The 18,802-nt window shown below is 31.7% G+C and overlaps 1 protein-coding gene and 1 long non-coding RNA gene across 2 annotated transcripts; both read right to left on the bottom strand.

The window, feature by feature from the left end:
- Positions 1 to 317: 317 nt before the first annotated feature.
- On the bottom strand, positions 318 to 11,183 carry LOC112755288 (xyloglucan O-acetyltransferase 4). The gene is made up of 3 exons (XM_025803274.3): positions 10,801 to 11,183; positions 10,075 to 10,364; positions 318 to 1,223 (listed from the first exon to the last, which is right to left on the bottom strand). Exons 1-3 carry the CDS (start codon positions 11,039 to 11,041, stop codon positions 429 to 431), a joined length of 1,326 nt encoding a protein of 441 aa, XP_025659059.1. The 5' UTR covers positions 11,042 to 11,183; the 3' UTR covers positions 318 to 428.
- Positions 4,109 to 9,518, bottom strand: LOC112755290 (uncharacterized). The gene is made up of 2 exons (XR_003178966.2): positions 7,586 to 9,518; positions 4,109 to 7,237 (listed from the first exon to the last, which is right to left on the bottom strand). It is a non-coding gene; the product is annotated as an uncharacterized lncRNA (long non-coding RNA).
- Positions 11,184 to 18,802: the final 7,619 nt, after the last annotated feature.

Raw genomic sequence — 18,802 nt, 5'->3', positions numbered from 1 at the left:
TATGGCCTAATTTGTATTTTTCTAAATTTATCAACTGAAATAAAAAAAAATCCAAATAAGTGGGACAAATTACAATAACACAAAAACGAGAGGGACGAATCGCAATTTTTTTTATTTTTCTTGATTCAATTTGCCAAGGATAAAATGTGTGCTGCCAAAATTTTTTAGTTTTCTTGATCATAGCGGCATATATATATATCATCATCGTCATTAATTTCTATTTTCAAGTATATCACCAACTGAGCATATCATAATGAAATTAGTTTCTATCTTAACAATAGTATGAAAAAAAAACACTCTACTTCTCACTTAATTCATGGTGTTGAATACAAATCTACACGTCAATGTCACGAGTTAGGGGGTAAAAAATGACTAATTTCCTAGAGAATAATGGAAGGAAAACATGGTGTAATAATTGCTTGTATTATTTATGATTTGATATTACCTCGAGGACTTAAATTTGTACGTTTATTGAGAATTGCCAGCAACAACTCACTCCACAAATCAACAGGACCAGGCAAACACCAATGAGTACAATCATTATAACCTCTCATCCATTTGTTACCCCAATGGTCCCCAGGGTGCCCATCTGGTCTCATCATCATTGCCACAGTCACATCCAACACCTCAAAACTCTGCCCTTTCTCCATCCCCTCTTTTCTTGCTTTCTCAAACTCCTCCATTTGAGCATTCCTCACTTGCCATTCAAACAACCCTGGATCAACCTCTGACTCGCTAGCAGGACCTGTCCTGTTACAATACCCTCCAGTGTTCCATGCTCCATTCTCAAAGTGTGCCGGTGCGAATGTCCTCAATACCGTCACCAATTTCCCACACTCCTTGCAACCGTTGTTAATATAATTGAATGCCGTTCGAAACGCTTTTCTCAGCGGGAAATCACTGTTGTAGCTTGTCACATTAGGTTGGCCACAGTACACACATCCTACAAGGTTGTCACCTTCATGGAGGTACATCACTCTGAAAAACCAGTGTCCACCTGAGATTATGGCGTAGTCTAAGTTAGGTAGCTCTCTAGCCCAATCATCATCTACCTTGTCTAACTGCAAATCAAAGGTTCCAGACGCTGAACCATTTATCATTTGTTCCTCGCCAACTATTATAAACCTGCTCCACAGCATCATCAGTGTAAAGTCATGCTTTGGAAAATACCATGTTCGATATCTATCTTCTGAATCCTTATGAATATCCTTTGGAGTTTCTTCCTGAAAAAATTACAAACAAAACTGTAAACTACCTCCTTACTAAAACGGTAAAAGTAAAACCATATACATAACACTATATCATATATAGCACTTGGTATATTTCTTGTGTGGAAATTTAATGTCTAAGATATGGCGTGGTTTAGGAGGATACATATATTATTTTCCTAATTTAAATTACTCAACTTTTTTAATATATATCTTCCTGAGTTACACTATTAAATCACTTTTAATTTATTTTTGTAATTTTTTTTACCAAATCCACTATTTAATTAAAAATTTATTTAAATCTTTTAGATATTTTCGTATATTTTGTGTCAAGGATATAACACATTTGTCATAAATGTAAAATATGAGAAAGTAAAGTATTATTTTGATCATTGATATTTAACGTAAATCATAATTTAATTTTTGACGTTTTAAATATCTTGTTTTAATATTAAAAAGTTTTAAATGGGTTTAATATTGTCTTACTGTTAAATTTGATGTAAACAATTAGTATATTGAAGAGCTAATAATGGCCGATTTCAATACATAAGTAAAATTGATCAACCAACAATTACTAATATAAATTTTTTATTTAAATTAAGAGTATTGATAATTGCCACTATGTTGTGTTGAGCTTCATTGTTCAAAAAATAAAATTTGAGATTTTCTACAAGAAGAAAAATGAAAAAAAAATATTACAAAAAAAATTGGTTATATTTTTTAACACATATTAATAAAAAAATATAACTTAAATAATAACATTATTAATATCTATGTCACTCATTCTATTAACTATATGTATCATATTTAACAATAAAATAATATCGATCTTATTTAAAATTTTTGAGATAAAAATAAAACATTTAAAATATTAAAGATGAAATTAAAATTTAGTCGAAACATTAGAAACTAAAATAGTAATTTATTTAATATAAAAATTATTTTATTACATTTTTTTATATTTGATTTTAGTAAAATTTAGTATATTTATCAGTTGGCACCTAATAACACGAATGGGCTAAAAAATTTATATATAAAAGTGAGAGGTATGATATATCTTAATATTGTAATTTTAGGTATTTTTTAAAATTGTGGGATGTATATAAATAAGACTCTCCGATTTGTGTTTAAAAAATTTAGAGTATATAAATTAGATAGTCCGATTTATGTATCCTATTTTTTTTTTTTAATTTTTTAAACATAAATCGAAAAATTCAATTTGTACTCGTACAATTCAATTTTTATACCTTTTATAAATCGAACAGTTTAATTTTAGCTTCCAATACTATAATTACGTAAAGTACCTATATATTTTATAATTGAATTTTATATCCTTCTCTCTTCTATATCTAAATTAAAAAGTGACACGAGTATGTGAGATTTCTCTTTATACTCCGTCATACAAACTTCTAAAATATGAATTTTAAATGCTTGTAACGTATGTGCACTTTTAACTTATTTTTATTATAATCGCCTTACAGAAAACATTTCCCTTCGTTGTAATGCTAGCAAGAACTTTTCAACTAACCCAACTGAAACATAAACTATGTTTGCGTTAAATGTGCAACGCGCATGTGTAAAAAATAGTATTTGAATCTTTTAAATTTTAGATTTATTTTAGAAAATAAAATATAATTTTTTATTATTTATTTTATAGATAAAATAAAAAAATATTTAAAAATGAGAGATTATATTTTATTATCTCAAATAAAAAATCTAAATTTAAAAAATCTAAATTTAAAAAATATCATTGAAAAATACGTTCTTTTCTTAATAAATAGTTTTGAATTTAAAGTCGTATATAGAAAAAAAATAGAGTAAAATATCGTTTTTGTCTTCAATATTTGGGGTAAGTCTCAAAGTTGTTCCTAACATTTTAATCATCCTATTTAAGTCCTTAACGTTTCAAAATTGACTCAATATTATCATGCCGTTAGGGATCTGTTAACAGAATTGAGGGCGGGACAAAATTGAGACGATTTTGAAACGTTAGAGACTTAAATAGGACAAAAACGTTGGGGACAAAAATGATACATAAAAATAAATTTTAATTTATTTTATCTTTCAATTAATATTAATTTTTTACTGTACTTAGTATTTAATTATTTTTTACTCACATCTAAGTAAATTACACTTAATCACATTACTTTCATTTTAAATAAATTTATTTTTTTATAATTTTAAAGAATTTTGATACATTAGAGACAAAAGGTATAATTTATATTTTATTGTATATATATTATTTTTTTTCCGCAAGTTTATATACTAGTCATTCTAAAAATATTTTATGATAACTAAAAATCTTTAAGAGTAAAATTATAAAAAAAATAATTTATTTAGAATGAAAATAATGTGATTAAGTGTAATTTACTTAGATGTGATTAAAAAATAACTGAATACCATGTACAGGAAAAAATTGATATTATTAAAAGATAAAATTAAAATTTATTTCTATATATCGTTTTTGTCCCCAAAGTTTTCGTCCTATTTAAGTCCCTAACGTTTCAAAATTGTCTCAATTTTATCCCGCCGTCAATTCTGTTAACGGATCCCTAACGGCAGGACAACATTGAGTCAATTTTGAAACGTTAAAGACTTAAATAGCACGATTGAAATGTTAGGGACAACTTTGGGACTTACCCCAAATGTTAGGAACAAAAACAATACTTTACTCAAAAAACATAATTAAAACATCTTCAATGGTAGTTTTAATTTTAATTTTATTTTGGATTCTATAAAATGACACATAAATATTTATGACACATAAAATTTATCCTTTTAATAGTTAGTTTTAATTCAATTAAAATTTTATATTATTTTTAATTATTTTATAAACATAATTATACGAGTAAAAAAATTTTATTAATTTTTTTATCAATTAATTTTAATGCAAATTTTAATTTTAAATCAATTCCCAAAAGTGATACTCTAAAATTGTCTATGTTCTTTCACATCGTTTACGCAATTCTACAATCACGGAAGACATGGAGCATAGATTTAAGGGAGTTTTCACAGATACTACGAATATCATCTTGAGCCATTCTCTTTCTAAATCGCAGAACGTTGGTGAATAAGGCATCAGTTGCAACCAGCCAACAAAAAGCTTGGATTCTTTGAGGGCATTAAGCTTCCATACCTTCAAAACCAAAGTAGCACCCAAGTTCTCAGGGATTTCCAGATAAATGGAGTAGGCCGACTTAATGAAAAAGAAGCCATTCACTGAGTGTAACCAAGCCACTTGGTCATCCCCGAAGCTCGCCTTAGGAGATTTCGTTGCTGTAAAAATGGGAGCCTAGTCCTCTCCCAGTAACTCCAAAATGTGATTAAGATCCCAATTCGAATCCCTAACATATAGTCACAAACTCCATTGTCCAACCTATCTTCTGATGCACCATTCTGAACAAAATCAACAAGCTGATGAATGTCAGGCAGCCAGTGGTCAACCCATAATCGAGTTGTATTACCAGTACCTAATCTCCAAATAGGGTTCCCTTGAAACCGCTTCCAAACTTGACAGATTCTCTTCCACACATTAAAATAGGATTGGGGTCTGGTTATTTTTAAAACAACAGTATCACAACTGCCATATTTATTCCTCAAAACCCTTACCCACAAGGTCTCCTTGTCATGAATTAGCTTCCATGCTAGTTTCTTTATATTTGTGTTATTTAGGATCCTAGCCGATCTCAGGCCTAGACCCCTTGCTGCTTGGGTTGTCATATTCTATCCCAGTTGATTAGATGAGGCTTCTTCCCATTAGAATCACCGCCCAAAATAAAATTTCGACAAATTTTGTCAATTTTGTCACATGCTCAAAGGAAGCTTCATGATTTGCATAATGTATGATGGAATGGTAGCTAAAGTAGATTGTGTTAATGTTACTCGTGCAGCTAAAGATAGATTTCTTACCTTCCAAACACTCAGTCTACTCTGCATCCTCTCCTCAATAAAGTAAAAATCATCCTTCTTGGTTCACCCATGAAGCAAGGAAACACCAATATACTTTCCCAAATTAGAGGTCAAACGCATACCAAGGGTCTCACTCATTTCTAACTTCCTAGTAATGACACATTATCGGAGAAAAAAATACAAGATTTCTCATAACTCACTTTTTGACAAAAAAAATCGAAAATACCTCTAATCAGACCCACCTGCTCCAAAGATGCCTCACCAAAAAGCACAATATCATCAGCAAAATAAAGGTGCGACAACTTTGGACGTCCACGACGAAGCATGATAGGAACTCATAGGTTATTATAAACTGCAATAGAGATAATCTGGGCCAACTGTTCAATGTAGAGAACAAATAGGTACGGTGGAATAGGATCACCTTGCTGAACACCTCTAGAAGGAAAAAAAGAGGAGGAGGGAATCCCATTCCAAAGAACTTTTATTTCAGCCGAGGAATAGCACTGAACAATAAGATCGATCAGGTTCTCAGGCAGCCTAGCTTTCATGAGTGTATCATATATAAAGTTCCAGTTAAGGCAATCATAAGCCTTTTCAAGATCTATTTTCACCGCCATATAACCAATAGGCCCCTTCTTTGCTTTTATAGTATGAATAGCTTCTTGAGCCACTATAATATTGTCCACACTTTGTCTCTTCGAAACAAAAGTACACTGAGATTAATTAATCAGCTTTACCATTACCACTTTAAGCCTCTGAGCAATGATCTTGGTGACAAGCTTGTATGAAACATTGCAGAGCCTAATGGGCTGAAAGTGGTTAATGTTCTCTGGAGTTTCCTTCTTTGGAATAAAGAAAATGAACGTCTGATTAAATGACTGAATAGTATCATGATTATTGAAAATATGTGCCACCCAACTTGTTAGAGAGGATTTCACTATAATCCATTTACGTTGGAAGAATATAGCAGGGAGCCCATCTAGCCCTGGTGCCTTTTAAGCTCCCATTGAAAAAAGAGCAGAAGAAATTTCTTCCGGTATTACCCCTTTGCCAAGCTCACTCCTTTCTACCATATTTAGCTCTGGAAACAAACTAGGAGCCTCTAATTTCACATAAGTGATATCCTTAGTATAAAGATTCCGAAAATGTTGAACTCCGAAGTTGCATAACAAATTTACATTTTTCATCCAACCACCCTCAGAATTCTTCAGCATAGTAACTCTATTTTTTCTCCTCCTCTTGTTGTTGCCATACTATGGAAGAAGGAATTATTTTTATCTTCAAAATTGATCTATTTAAAACGAGAGCATTGTTTCCAATAAATTCCCTCTTCAATTAAAATAGCTTCCAGCTCCTTTCAAAGCAAAGATTGTAAATCATCAAGAAAAGGATTAGTATGAAACCGAATATGCTCCAAAATACCATTTAGCCAAGCTAGAATTCGAACTTTCCTATGAGCCATATTACCGAACACATCCTTATTCCAACTTTTTGCTGCTTCCATAAAATTACTCACGTTAGTTTCTAAGAAAACACCATTCCTCTAAGTCCTTCCAAGAAAATTTTCAAAATCCTCATGCGAAAGCCAAGCTGCTAGAAACCGGAAAGGTCGAGAAATATTAGAAGCAGAAGTCACCTCAAGATTCAAAAGAATTGGGATATGATCATACTTTAGTTTTAGGAGATGCTTGACCATAGCTTGACTAAACCTTTGGGACTAGGCATTATTTACAACCTACCTATCCAGCCGTCTACGAATTTCACAACGTTGCCAAGTGAACGGTTGACTATTAAACCCAATATCTTGAAGACCACAATCTAGAAGACACCCAGAAAAATGCTATGAGTCTTGAGATAGGCCAGATGTTCCACCAGTATCTGCCACCGAGAGAACACAGTTGAAATCGCCCCCACGCACCATTCCCCAGAGGTTTGCCTTGCTAAATCCTTCAACCCACTCCATACTTCAAAACGGAGGCTAAGATGGGGAGATCCATAAACCAGAGTAAGATACTAAAATGGTTCCTACCGATAAGCAATTTGAAGATGAATAAATTTCTTGTGAGATATCACCACTGAGATATCCCAATGAGAAGAGTTCCAGAGACACCAAGTACCACCTGCAAAACCAACTCTTTTGACTAAATACCAATCCAAAAAACCAAACTTCCTGGCAATATTATTAGCTTTCGTACCATTTATATGAGTTTCCAGAAGACATATAAAATTAGCATGATGACAAAAAGATAGCTCTCTAAGCAAAACAGAGAAGCCTTTACTCCCAACACCTCTACAATTCCATGTAATAATATTCATAAAAAATATGAAAAGAAGGTGGTCATTAGATAGTAACTTATTGGACAGAAAAGACATTAGTGGCAGCTAAATCCACCACCATACTTTCCTGTTTATTACCCAACGCAAAGGGTACTTGACCATTACTGGGAGATATAGTTGCAAGGCCTTACCCGGATTAGGAGGTTTTGATTCTTGCATACTGCCTTGAGCCCTGTTTTGAAGCAAATTCACCGCTTACATAACTTCTTTGGATGGGTAATGGGTCTGAACGCTACCTTCTCCCAAGCACAAAGGATCACCTCCTGGCATGTATCTAGCTTGCTTAATAAGCTCCCAGGAGAGCCAATAATCATACTTTTTCTCCCTCACCAAATTGAGGTTCATATCATCTATTTTATCCTTCCTTTTCTCATGTTGAAAAACTTGATTATTAGGAATTCTAACCTTATTTGTTTTGTTTTTCGAAGATTCTACGATTTTGTTTCTCTGAGGATCTTTTTGAGCCACTTTATTTGAAGAACTCGCATGATAGTGCTGTTTTGCAATAGAAGGCTTGTTAACATTACCTAATGAGCTTTTCGACATTCCATCATGAGCTAGTGGGCCATTTGTTTCTGATTGTTTCTGGGCCAAGACTTCAAACCTAGAATCTGATTTCTTAGTTTGGCTTTTACTAGACACAGTATCGAAACCTTGTTTAGGCTGCCCATTGCATTTTTGCATCTTTTTAGCTAACGTCCATGATTTGAAGTAACTGGGATCTTCATGATTGACCACCCCTTTTGGGTTACCCTCATTCACGAGATTTGGTTTCGTGGAATCTGCTTGAGATTTGTTCAAACTTGAATTGTGACCGCTAGTCTCCCCTTTTTCGCACCTTCTAATTCCATCCCATCCAACATCGGAGCTCCCAACGGCGTTGAATCCGTCGTCAGTGTTGCCTCATTTTTCTGCCCTTCAGAACATTGATCCATCCTATGACCGTATTTGCCACAACCAAAGCAAATCATGTGGAGACCCTCATATTCAATCTTGAACTCTCTGCCTAATACTTGAATGGCTGGCACCAATTGCTTGCTCAAATCAATCTCAACACAAATGCGAGCAAATTTTTTCCTTGAGTGTATGGAAGTAGTGTGATAAATCTTTAACATTGTACCTAACTTTCCACCCACTCTCCAGAGGAATTGTTCCGTGTATAATTCGACCGGAAGGCCTGGAATCCGAATTCATACCGCGAGCTTCTGTATCGGTTGATTAGAAGGGAGAAAAAACGGCCTCCATCTCTGCACTAGAAAGTAGTGATTCGCCACCTGCCAGGGACCCTCAAAAAGAGCATGGCGGTAGTCCCTTTCATCCGAGAAACGGACCAAAAAAAAGTCTCATGTGGGATCCATAACATTAACATCCCCTTTTCGTGTCCAAACTCTTCTTATCCAAGATTCAATAGCACGATAACCGATATTTTTTCCCAAGAATTTAACAATCAAGGAGCCTTTCCATGGCTTACACCACATGTCATATTCCTCTAATGAAACATCAACCACAGGTTTAGGATTGAAGGGAGCTAGATCTGTATTACCTCTTCCGGAAAGTTCCTCCATATCATATTCCTCTATGACCATTTATACGATTTCATTTGGGAAGAGAATCATACCAGTATCATCACGCATCAAGCTATCCCTATATGATAGAGCTTGCTGCCGAGATCTTCCAGGCACTTCACCTTCTGTCAAAACCCCAGTTGAGGAAGTCTTAGCCTGCATATGCCTTGGCTCCATCTTATCAGGCCCTATTTTCTTATTCAGCTTAGGGATCTCTTCACACATATCTTCTGTCTCATCCTCCTCAGCTTCAGCAAGAACTTCATCTCCATTTAGTTTTGTCTTTTTGATGCTAGCTACGCCTCACCAAATCTTCTTCCTCTGCAGTCTTTTTGTCCACCACCATTGTATAGTCGCTCATTCTCATTTCCTCCCTGTGATATAGAGGGAGATGCAACGGAAAGGAGCCAAGAGCAAAGAGCAACGAGCATTGGAAGCGAAGATATGAGGTGTGCGTGATAGAGGTGAGGGTTTGGTCTCTGTCGGTCTCTCCAGAGTCGTATTCTCTCCTAATGCTCCAATTTGTATTTGTATATAGTGGAAACTTATATAGAATTGTCTTTATGTGAAGTTGTCTTTATGTATTTTATGTGACGTTGTTAGATAATTTAACATTTTTAATTAAATAATTATTTAACGATTCTTGACTATGAACTTCACATAAAGATAATTGTATGAGAGTCTTTACATTTGTATATTCTTGTTCCAATCAAATTCCATGTTTCAACAATACAAATGATAAATATGTCACGTATTCACGTCTTTAATAGACAAAATACTAGAGAACTATACTGAATAGATGTGCACCTATTCTCGCTCGATTCTTTTATGTATAGTAGATATATTAGTGGGAGCCATTGTTTCAAATTATAGCATTGAAGATTGGAAGTGCAACTATTGCGCAAATTCTTGTCGTGCTAATCAATTCCGTATAGCATCAATAAGTAGGAGTATTCTTTATTTATTTATAGATTATGGCTATTTAATATATGTTTGCATTGCATCGAAATAAAACCGCAGTTTAACCAAAACCAAGTTCAGGAATTAGAACTGACCTGTGATAACAAGCACAAGAGGGATTCCATGTGGTTCCTGGACACAGAGTCCCCAATAAATGCCATTTTCTTGCCTCTCACTAATTCAAGAAACATTTTGTGATCGAATCGCGGAAGATCGCATTGCTCAGGTTTCCATCTCCAATTGAGAAAATCGCTATCAGTTCTTCCATGCTTGAAGCAGTTTTTGCTATCAGGGATAGTTCTGCAACTTGAATTCGTGTAATATGTTGATCCTTCTGATGTTGTTGGAACCCAATGACCCTTAAATAGGTCACAAGTTCTCTCCTCTGAAAATTAAATCAAAGGCCTGGCTAATATACATCACAAAAATAAAATAAAGCAAAAGAAACCATATTACCTAAATTATTTTTCATTAGCAATAATGTAAGTTTAATTATAATTAATTTTGTAGTAAAAATATATAAAGAGTATATAAAGTGTAACCACACAACAAATATTAATTACATTATTGCTAATAAAAAATTATCTAGGTAACAAATAATATAAAAATTTTAAGAAATATCACACTGTTTTTTTGACTCCTTGGTCCAATAACCTGAAAAAACCAAGGAGCAAATAGCGAATAGCGAGGATAGCACAGGTTATTTTTTATTGAGTTTACTTCTTCCGCATCACATTCTCTTGCCCTAATCATGCGCATGCAATTCTAATTCTGATAAAATTAAGATAAATAAATAAATATATTATAATTTAAGAATTTACCATATTGATTTTCGGATGGTGTGTTTGGCTCGGAGATATCAACTTCTTCTTCGTCATTATTCCGGGAGAGGCTCTCATCGGTTTCATCAGATCTTTGATTTGGAAGAACGGTTGAAGCGTTGGGGGAATAGAAGAGAATAAAGAAACTGAAAAGCGAGACCAAAAAGAATAAGAAGACTAGAACAAGAGGCGTCACTTTCCCTACGTTCATGTATCTATTGTTATCCCTTTTTGCCGCCATAGTTATGAAACTTGTCCTGAAAATGCGTGCCAGAAGATTTCATTGCCTTCAACAAAATTCATGTGGGAGAGAGAGAGACCGAAAGGGAGATGGTGCGAATTTGAAGTGAGGTAACGTACGTAACCATAAGAATCCAAGCAATTAGAAATTAGAGGATGATAATTAAGGGAAATGTTAAATGTAAAGTTTTAATGACTTAAAAAATAATTTCCATCTTTGTTACTCTTGTATTCTTTCAAATCAATAATTTCCTCTATGTAATATAATCCGACCCATAACACAGATCAATCTACTTATCTATCTATTTAATATATTAAAATTAAATTTTCCCCCAACTAATGAAAATGAGGTGTCGATCTTTCATGAATCCGTTTTTTCTCTAAAATGAATACACTATTTTCTATTCTAAATTATTTTATAAAAAATATTTTTATTATAATTATATTATTATAATTAATATTTAATGAATAATATATAATTATACTAATTTAGGAACATATCTTTATTATAATTAATTAATTATATCAATTCAATATTTAATACATTATTAAACTACTTATCAATTATCAATTAAAAATATTTTTAATAATAATATTAATAATAATAATAATAATAATAATAATATATGATAATGATATGATAATTACATCGGTCGTAGTAATCATGATAAAAATATTTGATTCTAATCATAAAATGATCAAATCTTATGATATTAATAACGTACATTGATTTTAAATATTTTTAATTATTTAAATTATATTGATTTTAAAAATATTGATATAATTTTAATTTTTATTTATTATCCAATAATAATAATAATAATAACTTGAAAAAACCGTATATAAACTATTTCAGTTACCCGTGTATTATTATTAAAATTCTATCTACTTAATATACTAAAATTGAGTTTTCTCCCCAACTAATGAAGGTGAGGTGTCATCTCCTTGTGAGTTTTTTTTCTTCCAAAATAAATGTACTATTTTCTCTTCTAAATTTATTTTATAAAAATATCTTTATTATAATTATATTACAATTAGCATTTAATAAAAAATACATAGTTATACTAATTTAGAAAAATATTTTTATTATAATTATATAAAATTAATATTTAAATATTTAATACATTATTAAATTAATTATCAATCGAAAATATTAATATTAATTATTAAATTATTATATTAATTGTATAATACTAATTGTCAATTATTAATATTTATTAATTATTATTTTTCAATTATTATTTTTAATCAAGCATAATTAGTGACAAATTGATACATACATTAATGGTGAAAAATTAATATCGATATCAAATAATAATAATAATAATAATAATAATAATAATAATAATAATAATAATAATAATAATAATAATAATAATAATAATAATAATAATAATAATCTATCTATTCTATTATATAAAAATTGGGTTTCTATACTTACCGATGAAGTTGATGTGGCATGCTTTTGAGAGTGTTTTTTAATTTATTTCTTTTAACTCGATAAATTCAATTCATTACGATAAATTAATTATATCAACTAATTGATTTGATTAGATATTTAAATATCACATAGTTTATTATAATTTATATCAATCAATTATTATCAATTACTTTAATTAATTACTTTATAAAACGCATAACAAAATAGATGATTTATTATTTATTCTAATTGAATGTAATAAAATAATAAATACATATTAATTTAGTTAAAAAAATACTTTCTCCTGTATAATTTATTATAGTTATTTTTATATAAAATTAATAATTAAAAATTATTAAATATTATTAAATCTACTTAATGTACTAAAATTGGATTTTCCGCCAATTACTAATGGAAGTGAGGTGTCGATTCCTCATGAATCTATTTTTCCGCTAAAATGAATGCACTATTTTCTCTTCTAAGTTTATTTTATAAAAATATCTTTATTATAATTATACTATAATTAACATTTAAGTAATAATACATAATTATACTAATTTAGAAAAAATTTTTTATTATAGTTATATAAAATTAATATTTAATGCATTATTAAACTACTTATCAATTATTAATCGAAAATATTTTTAATAATAATAATAATAATAATAATAATAATAATAATAATATATGATAATTATATGATAATGGCACCAGTTATTAATAACCAATTTATATTTCTCTAAATAAATTTATTTTAAAAAAATATCTTTATTATAATTATATTACAATTAATATTTAATGAATAATGCATAATTATACTAATTTAAGAAAATATCTTTATTATCTATCTATCTATTCTATTATATAAAAATCGAATTTTTGCACTTAATGATGAAACTGACGTGGCATGCTCTTAAGGTGTTTCTTCATTTATTTCATTTAATTCGTTAAAACAAATCAATTATAATTAATTAATTATATCAATCAATTAATTTGATTATACATTCAAATCTCACCATTTATTATAATTTATATGAATTGATTAATTATAATTAATTATATCAATTAATTAATTTAGTTAATTATATTAATTATTTGATTTGATTGGAGTAAATATCAAATTATTTAATAAATAATAAATATAATAACGAAATATATGAATTAATTTAATTAGTTTATTTTTCTCAATACCATCTATTTATACAAGATCAAATATTTTTTACTCATTCGCTCTCTTTTCTCTCTCTCTTCCTCCCTCCTTCCCTCCCCCCTCTCTCTCTTTTGTTTAGGGTAAAATTTTTGTAATTTATTTATTTTTTTGTTTCTTTTATCTTTATTTATACATTTTATTTTTTAATATTTTTTAATATTTTTTATTTATTTTAATTATTTATTATTAGGCGCATACTTTATCCCCCTCCCCCTCTCTCTCGTATTTAGGGTACAATTTTTGTAATTTATTTATTTTTTGTTTCTTTTATATTTATTTATACATTTCATTTTTTATATTTTTTTAAATTTTTTGTTTATTTTAATTGCTTACTATTAGGCGTTATATATATATTTTGTCGTTTTTTTTTGTGATTCACAATTAATATATACATTGTTCGTATATGTGGTTTATATGTTAATATTTTTATTGATTCTCTTTATTATTTTTTTTTTTTTGTGTGTCTCTTTGTTGTTCTTTATTTTAATTATATTCATTGATTTCTCTGTATTAATGCTCTTTTTATTTGAAATATTATAACAATTTAGACTATATGTTGTGACCCATGTGATATTCGTTAATTTGGTATATCTTTTTAGATGGTTTATATTATAATGTGTTTAAAGAGTTGATTTAAAATTATAATATGATATATAAATTAATAATATGATTTATAGTAATGATTATTTTGTTACAAAATTATTATTTTCTAATCTATTTATGGGCAATACATACATTAATTATAATCGCAAATTAAGCTATTTTACATTAAATAACTTATATAATGATCATCTCATTTATTATCATAAATGTTGAATTAAATAAGTCATTATTACTTTTAATTTAGAATTAAATGAGAATAAAACCAGAGATACTATTTATTTAACCTTTAGGGTTTAATGGGTGTCACACTCAAATATAAATAGTGACTTCCAGATTTTGGTCTCTAACACATCAAAGCCACCTCTGTAACTCTTTTTCCATAAAAGAAATTGTGATTCAACTCTATCAGGAATACACAAGGTTTTCAAAGAATAAGGAAATTGTTTGAATTTGCATGAATTCTAAATGTTTGAACTTACGATATTGTTTCAGTTGGTTGTCGTTACGGATTAGATATGTTTTGAGTATGCTATAAATTTTATGACTTTATACCAAACAATATTAGTTTTAATTTATATATTTATTATTGGGTATTAAAAATAAAAGTATTTATATTGTTAGCATTTTTCAAACATTCCTCAACTCTGACCGTGATTAGGCCTAAAAGATTACCTACCTCGTTGAAAATAATGTAATCCAATCAATTTTCATCTGATAGTGCTGTACACTCGCATAATCATAGGAGAATTAACTTTAGCGAGATAATAATATAGTATTTAGTTACCACATGAGTATTTGTATATATAGAATTATCAATCAATTATGTATGGCTTCTGATGAAAATAATATATTCAATATGGATATTGTTTGTTAGGTAAAATATAAGAAATTGACAAAGAAAATTAATTACAACGAGTATATTCATTTTAAAAAATATTTTTTTATGTAATACTATAAAAAATATCATGGTCACCCTGAATTACTACATGTTTAACTTCCATCGACAACGGTAGAATGCCTAAATTGAGACATTTTTAGACTATAATATTTGTTAAACAAACAATTAATGAAATACTCGTCCATACCTTCTCATTTTGAGTACATTTATACATAAAAAAGAGTTGAAAAAGCAAAAGCAATAAAAATGATTATTTTTATAATTTTGTGTGGCTTTTTATATATAGAAGACCAGAAGATCATGATTATCTAACAAAATTAATTTATATTTAATGAGTTAAAAGAAATAAATTGAAAAACACTCTCAAAAGTATGCCACGTCAGCTCCATCATTAAGTGTCAGAAATTTGATTTTTATATAATAGAATAGATGATATATAAAATTAATTAACTTATTAACGAAAATGGAATACTAATATAATTCAAAATAACTGGATAATATTTAACAATTCAAAACATAATCATAATTATGATAATATCATACTAACAAAACTCCATCCATTAGAAATGATAACGGATAAGATTAGATAACATTTAAATTCCATCTTAATTCTATCCAATAAATTTAAACTTCTGACATCAACTCGAATTTTATATGTATTCTAAACCAGTTAATTCAACCCATAAAAATAAATTTATTTTCACTCATATATAGAAGTGTTTAAAATCTGACCTAGATTAAAACTCAATCCGAAGCCGAAACATATTTTTGTCAACGAATTTAGGTTTATTTTTTATTTGGTGTTATTTTTGGGTCACCTGACTTGACCCAAATTAAAGTTTTATTTATAATTAAAACATATATTTTAGAATAAAATTAATAATAAAATATTATATTTTTATACTTTAATTAATATTTTTTATATTATATAGTATTTTTTTAAAATAACTTATTTTGATATAAATATGATATATTTGTTAAATTTAATTTTTAAAAATAGAGTTTTATTAATTTATTAAATAAAAATTTACATATTTGTATATAAATTTAATTTTGATATGTTATTAGTATACAGTAATTTTATACATATATCTAATAATGTCACGTCACATTAGTAAAAATAATTATTTTTTACATTGACGGCGTGAATAATTTTTTAAAAAAATGAATGTAATTACATAATTATATAAAACTTTTTACGCTATCAATCTATTAAAATTAAACTTTTTATATATACTAATTTTATGTTGAGAATCGACTTAATTTAACCTGATTTATTTGAGATCAATTTAAAAATTAAGTTAAAATATACGTAATAAAATATTAGAGTTAAATCTGAATTTAATTAAATTCAGTCCAACCCATGTATTCAAACTCATAAAATATTTAGTCTATATATATATTTTAAAAAAACAAAAGTTTGGTAGCATTAATATGTATATATATTTTTTCTACAGAAAAAAAAAATCAAAAGTTAGGTGCAAATATATTCACTTGTTCATTATATGTATATATATTTTTATAAACATGCCTATTATATAGTGTTACGGACTGACAAGTCCAGCCCAAGTAATCGCTAGGTCGGGGCACCACCCCACCCAGGCCCAAACCTCTAGTAAAAAGGTTCAACGGGTCGGTCCCTAACAACCGAGCCAAGGCCCGACCGACCTATCACCCAAAGTGTACCATCGTTCGGGTCGGTACCCACGAGGCAATACTCGACATCCCGACCCGAAATCCGGGATGACCTACCCACATGGAATGTGACAGCTCACAGCTCCTCCACCAATGGGCTAGACCATTACTAGGCCCACCCAACATAGTATATAAGGGGAGAGGACAGCTTTCCCCCCAAGGTACGTCACATTTTTATCTAATTTGGCTATCCTCTGGTACGGACTCTGACTTGATCGTTGGAGTGTCCTTGCAGGTGGCCACCCCCACGCCCTGTTCAACCTCCGACGCCGCTATTCCGCTAACACCCTCCGACCCTCGTTCCATGTCAGCTCGGGGTCTCTCCCTCTCTCCTACTCATCACCATCCGACAACCCGAGAACATCAGGTAACGAACATTGGCGCCATATGTGGGGACCCGGCACAGACATGGAGTGACCCATCACTTCGGAGGAGCTCTGCGAAGGAGGCGGGGCCCGTTTGAGCGGGGCAAGTTCGACAGCCCGCGCTGCCGAACAGCCGAGATCTTCCGTTCAACCCAACCAACAAATGTACACCAAGATCCCCGAAAGGCGCCCCTTCGGGTGGACGGGGGCCGACAGCGCCAAGATCATGCAAGAGCTAAGGCATAGAGTACAAAATCTTGAGCGGAAGTTGGCGGCGAGGGGCCAATCCCACGAAGACGCCGGCCACTCGCACGGCGGCGTCAGCCGGTCCCACGCCCACACCCACTCCCCTTCCCAAGCACATGACAGCCAAGGAAGAAGTCTAACAAGGCACGAAGAGGCGCACACGCAAGCAACTTCCAGACATACTCGAAGCAAGTCAGAAAGCCGCGGGGGATCCCAGAGGGGGGAGGCCAGGAGACAACAAGATCCCATTATCATGGGAGCCACCCCTTTTCACCCCTCAATCCTCAAGGTCCGGCTCCCGAGAAACTTCGACAAGCCGACGGATATGAGGTATGATGGGACCAAGGACCCCCAGGAGCATGTCACAACCTTTGAAGCAAGGATGAACTTGGAAGGGGTAGGCGACGCGGTCAAATGCTAGGCATTCCCCGTGACATTAGCCGGACCAGTGATTCGATGGTTCACTGCCCTCCGACAAGGGTCCATCACAATTTTCGCAGACATATCCCAGAGCTTCCTAGCTCGGTTCATGACGCGCATAACCAAGGCAAAGCACCCAATCAACTTATTGGGGGTCACCCAAAAACCTGGAGCCGACTAGAAAGTTCCTAGATAGGTTCAACGACGAGTGTTTGGAGATCGACGGTCTCACGGACTCAGTCACTAGCCTATGCCTAACAAATGGCCTGCTAAACGAAGACTTTAGGAAGCACCTCACAACCAAGCCTGTATTGACCATGCAGGAAATCCAAAGCGTAGCCAAAGAATACATCAATGATGCAGAGGTCAGTCAGGTTGTAGCAGCCAATAAACAGCAGCTCCCTAACCCGCTAGCTCGGCAGGCCCCTCATGTCGACAGGTACAAAGAAGCTCCTAGAGACGGCACCCTAAACAAGTTAACCAAGCATCCATGGGTAGGAAGGTTCACAAACTACACGCCTCTTACGGTGTCTATAGTAGAAGTCTACCAACAAATTGCAGACAAGGGAATCCTATCCAGACCTAGACCATTGAAAGAGAGAACGGGAGGCAACAAAAGCCTTTACTGTGATTACCACAAGGGGTTTGGTCACAAAACACAAGACTACTTCAACCTTAAAGATGCATTGGAACAGGCCATCAGAGAGGGAAAGCTGAGCGAATTCTCCCGACTCATCAGGGAACCGAGAAGGCGGGAAAGGGAACGCTCCGAGGAAGATCGGAGCCAAACTGTTAACCCGAGATAAGAACCCGCAGGGGATGCCAGTAACCCCCCATCTTTCATGGTCAATATCGTAGTCAGGCGCGACAGCCCCCTAAATCCAAGTCGGCAGCAAAAAGGGACA

This window comes from Arachis hypogaea, chromosome 16, assembly GCF_003086295.3.
Source record: "Arachis hypogaea cultivar Tifrunner chromosome 16, arahy.Tifrunner.gnm2.J5K5, whole genome shotgun sequence".
Classification (NCBI taxonomy): domain Eukaryota; kingdom Viridiplantae; phylum Streptophyta; class Magnoliopsida; order Fabales; family Fabaceae; genus Arachis; species Arachis hypogaea.
The sequence above is the reverse complement of the archived record's forward strand: the minus strand, read 5'-3'. Positions and strand labels throughout refer to the sequence as shown.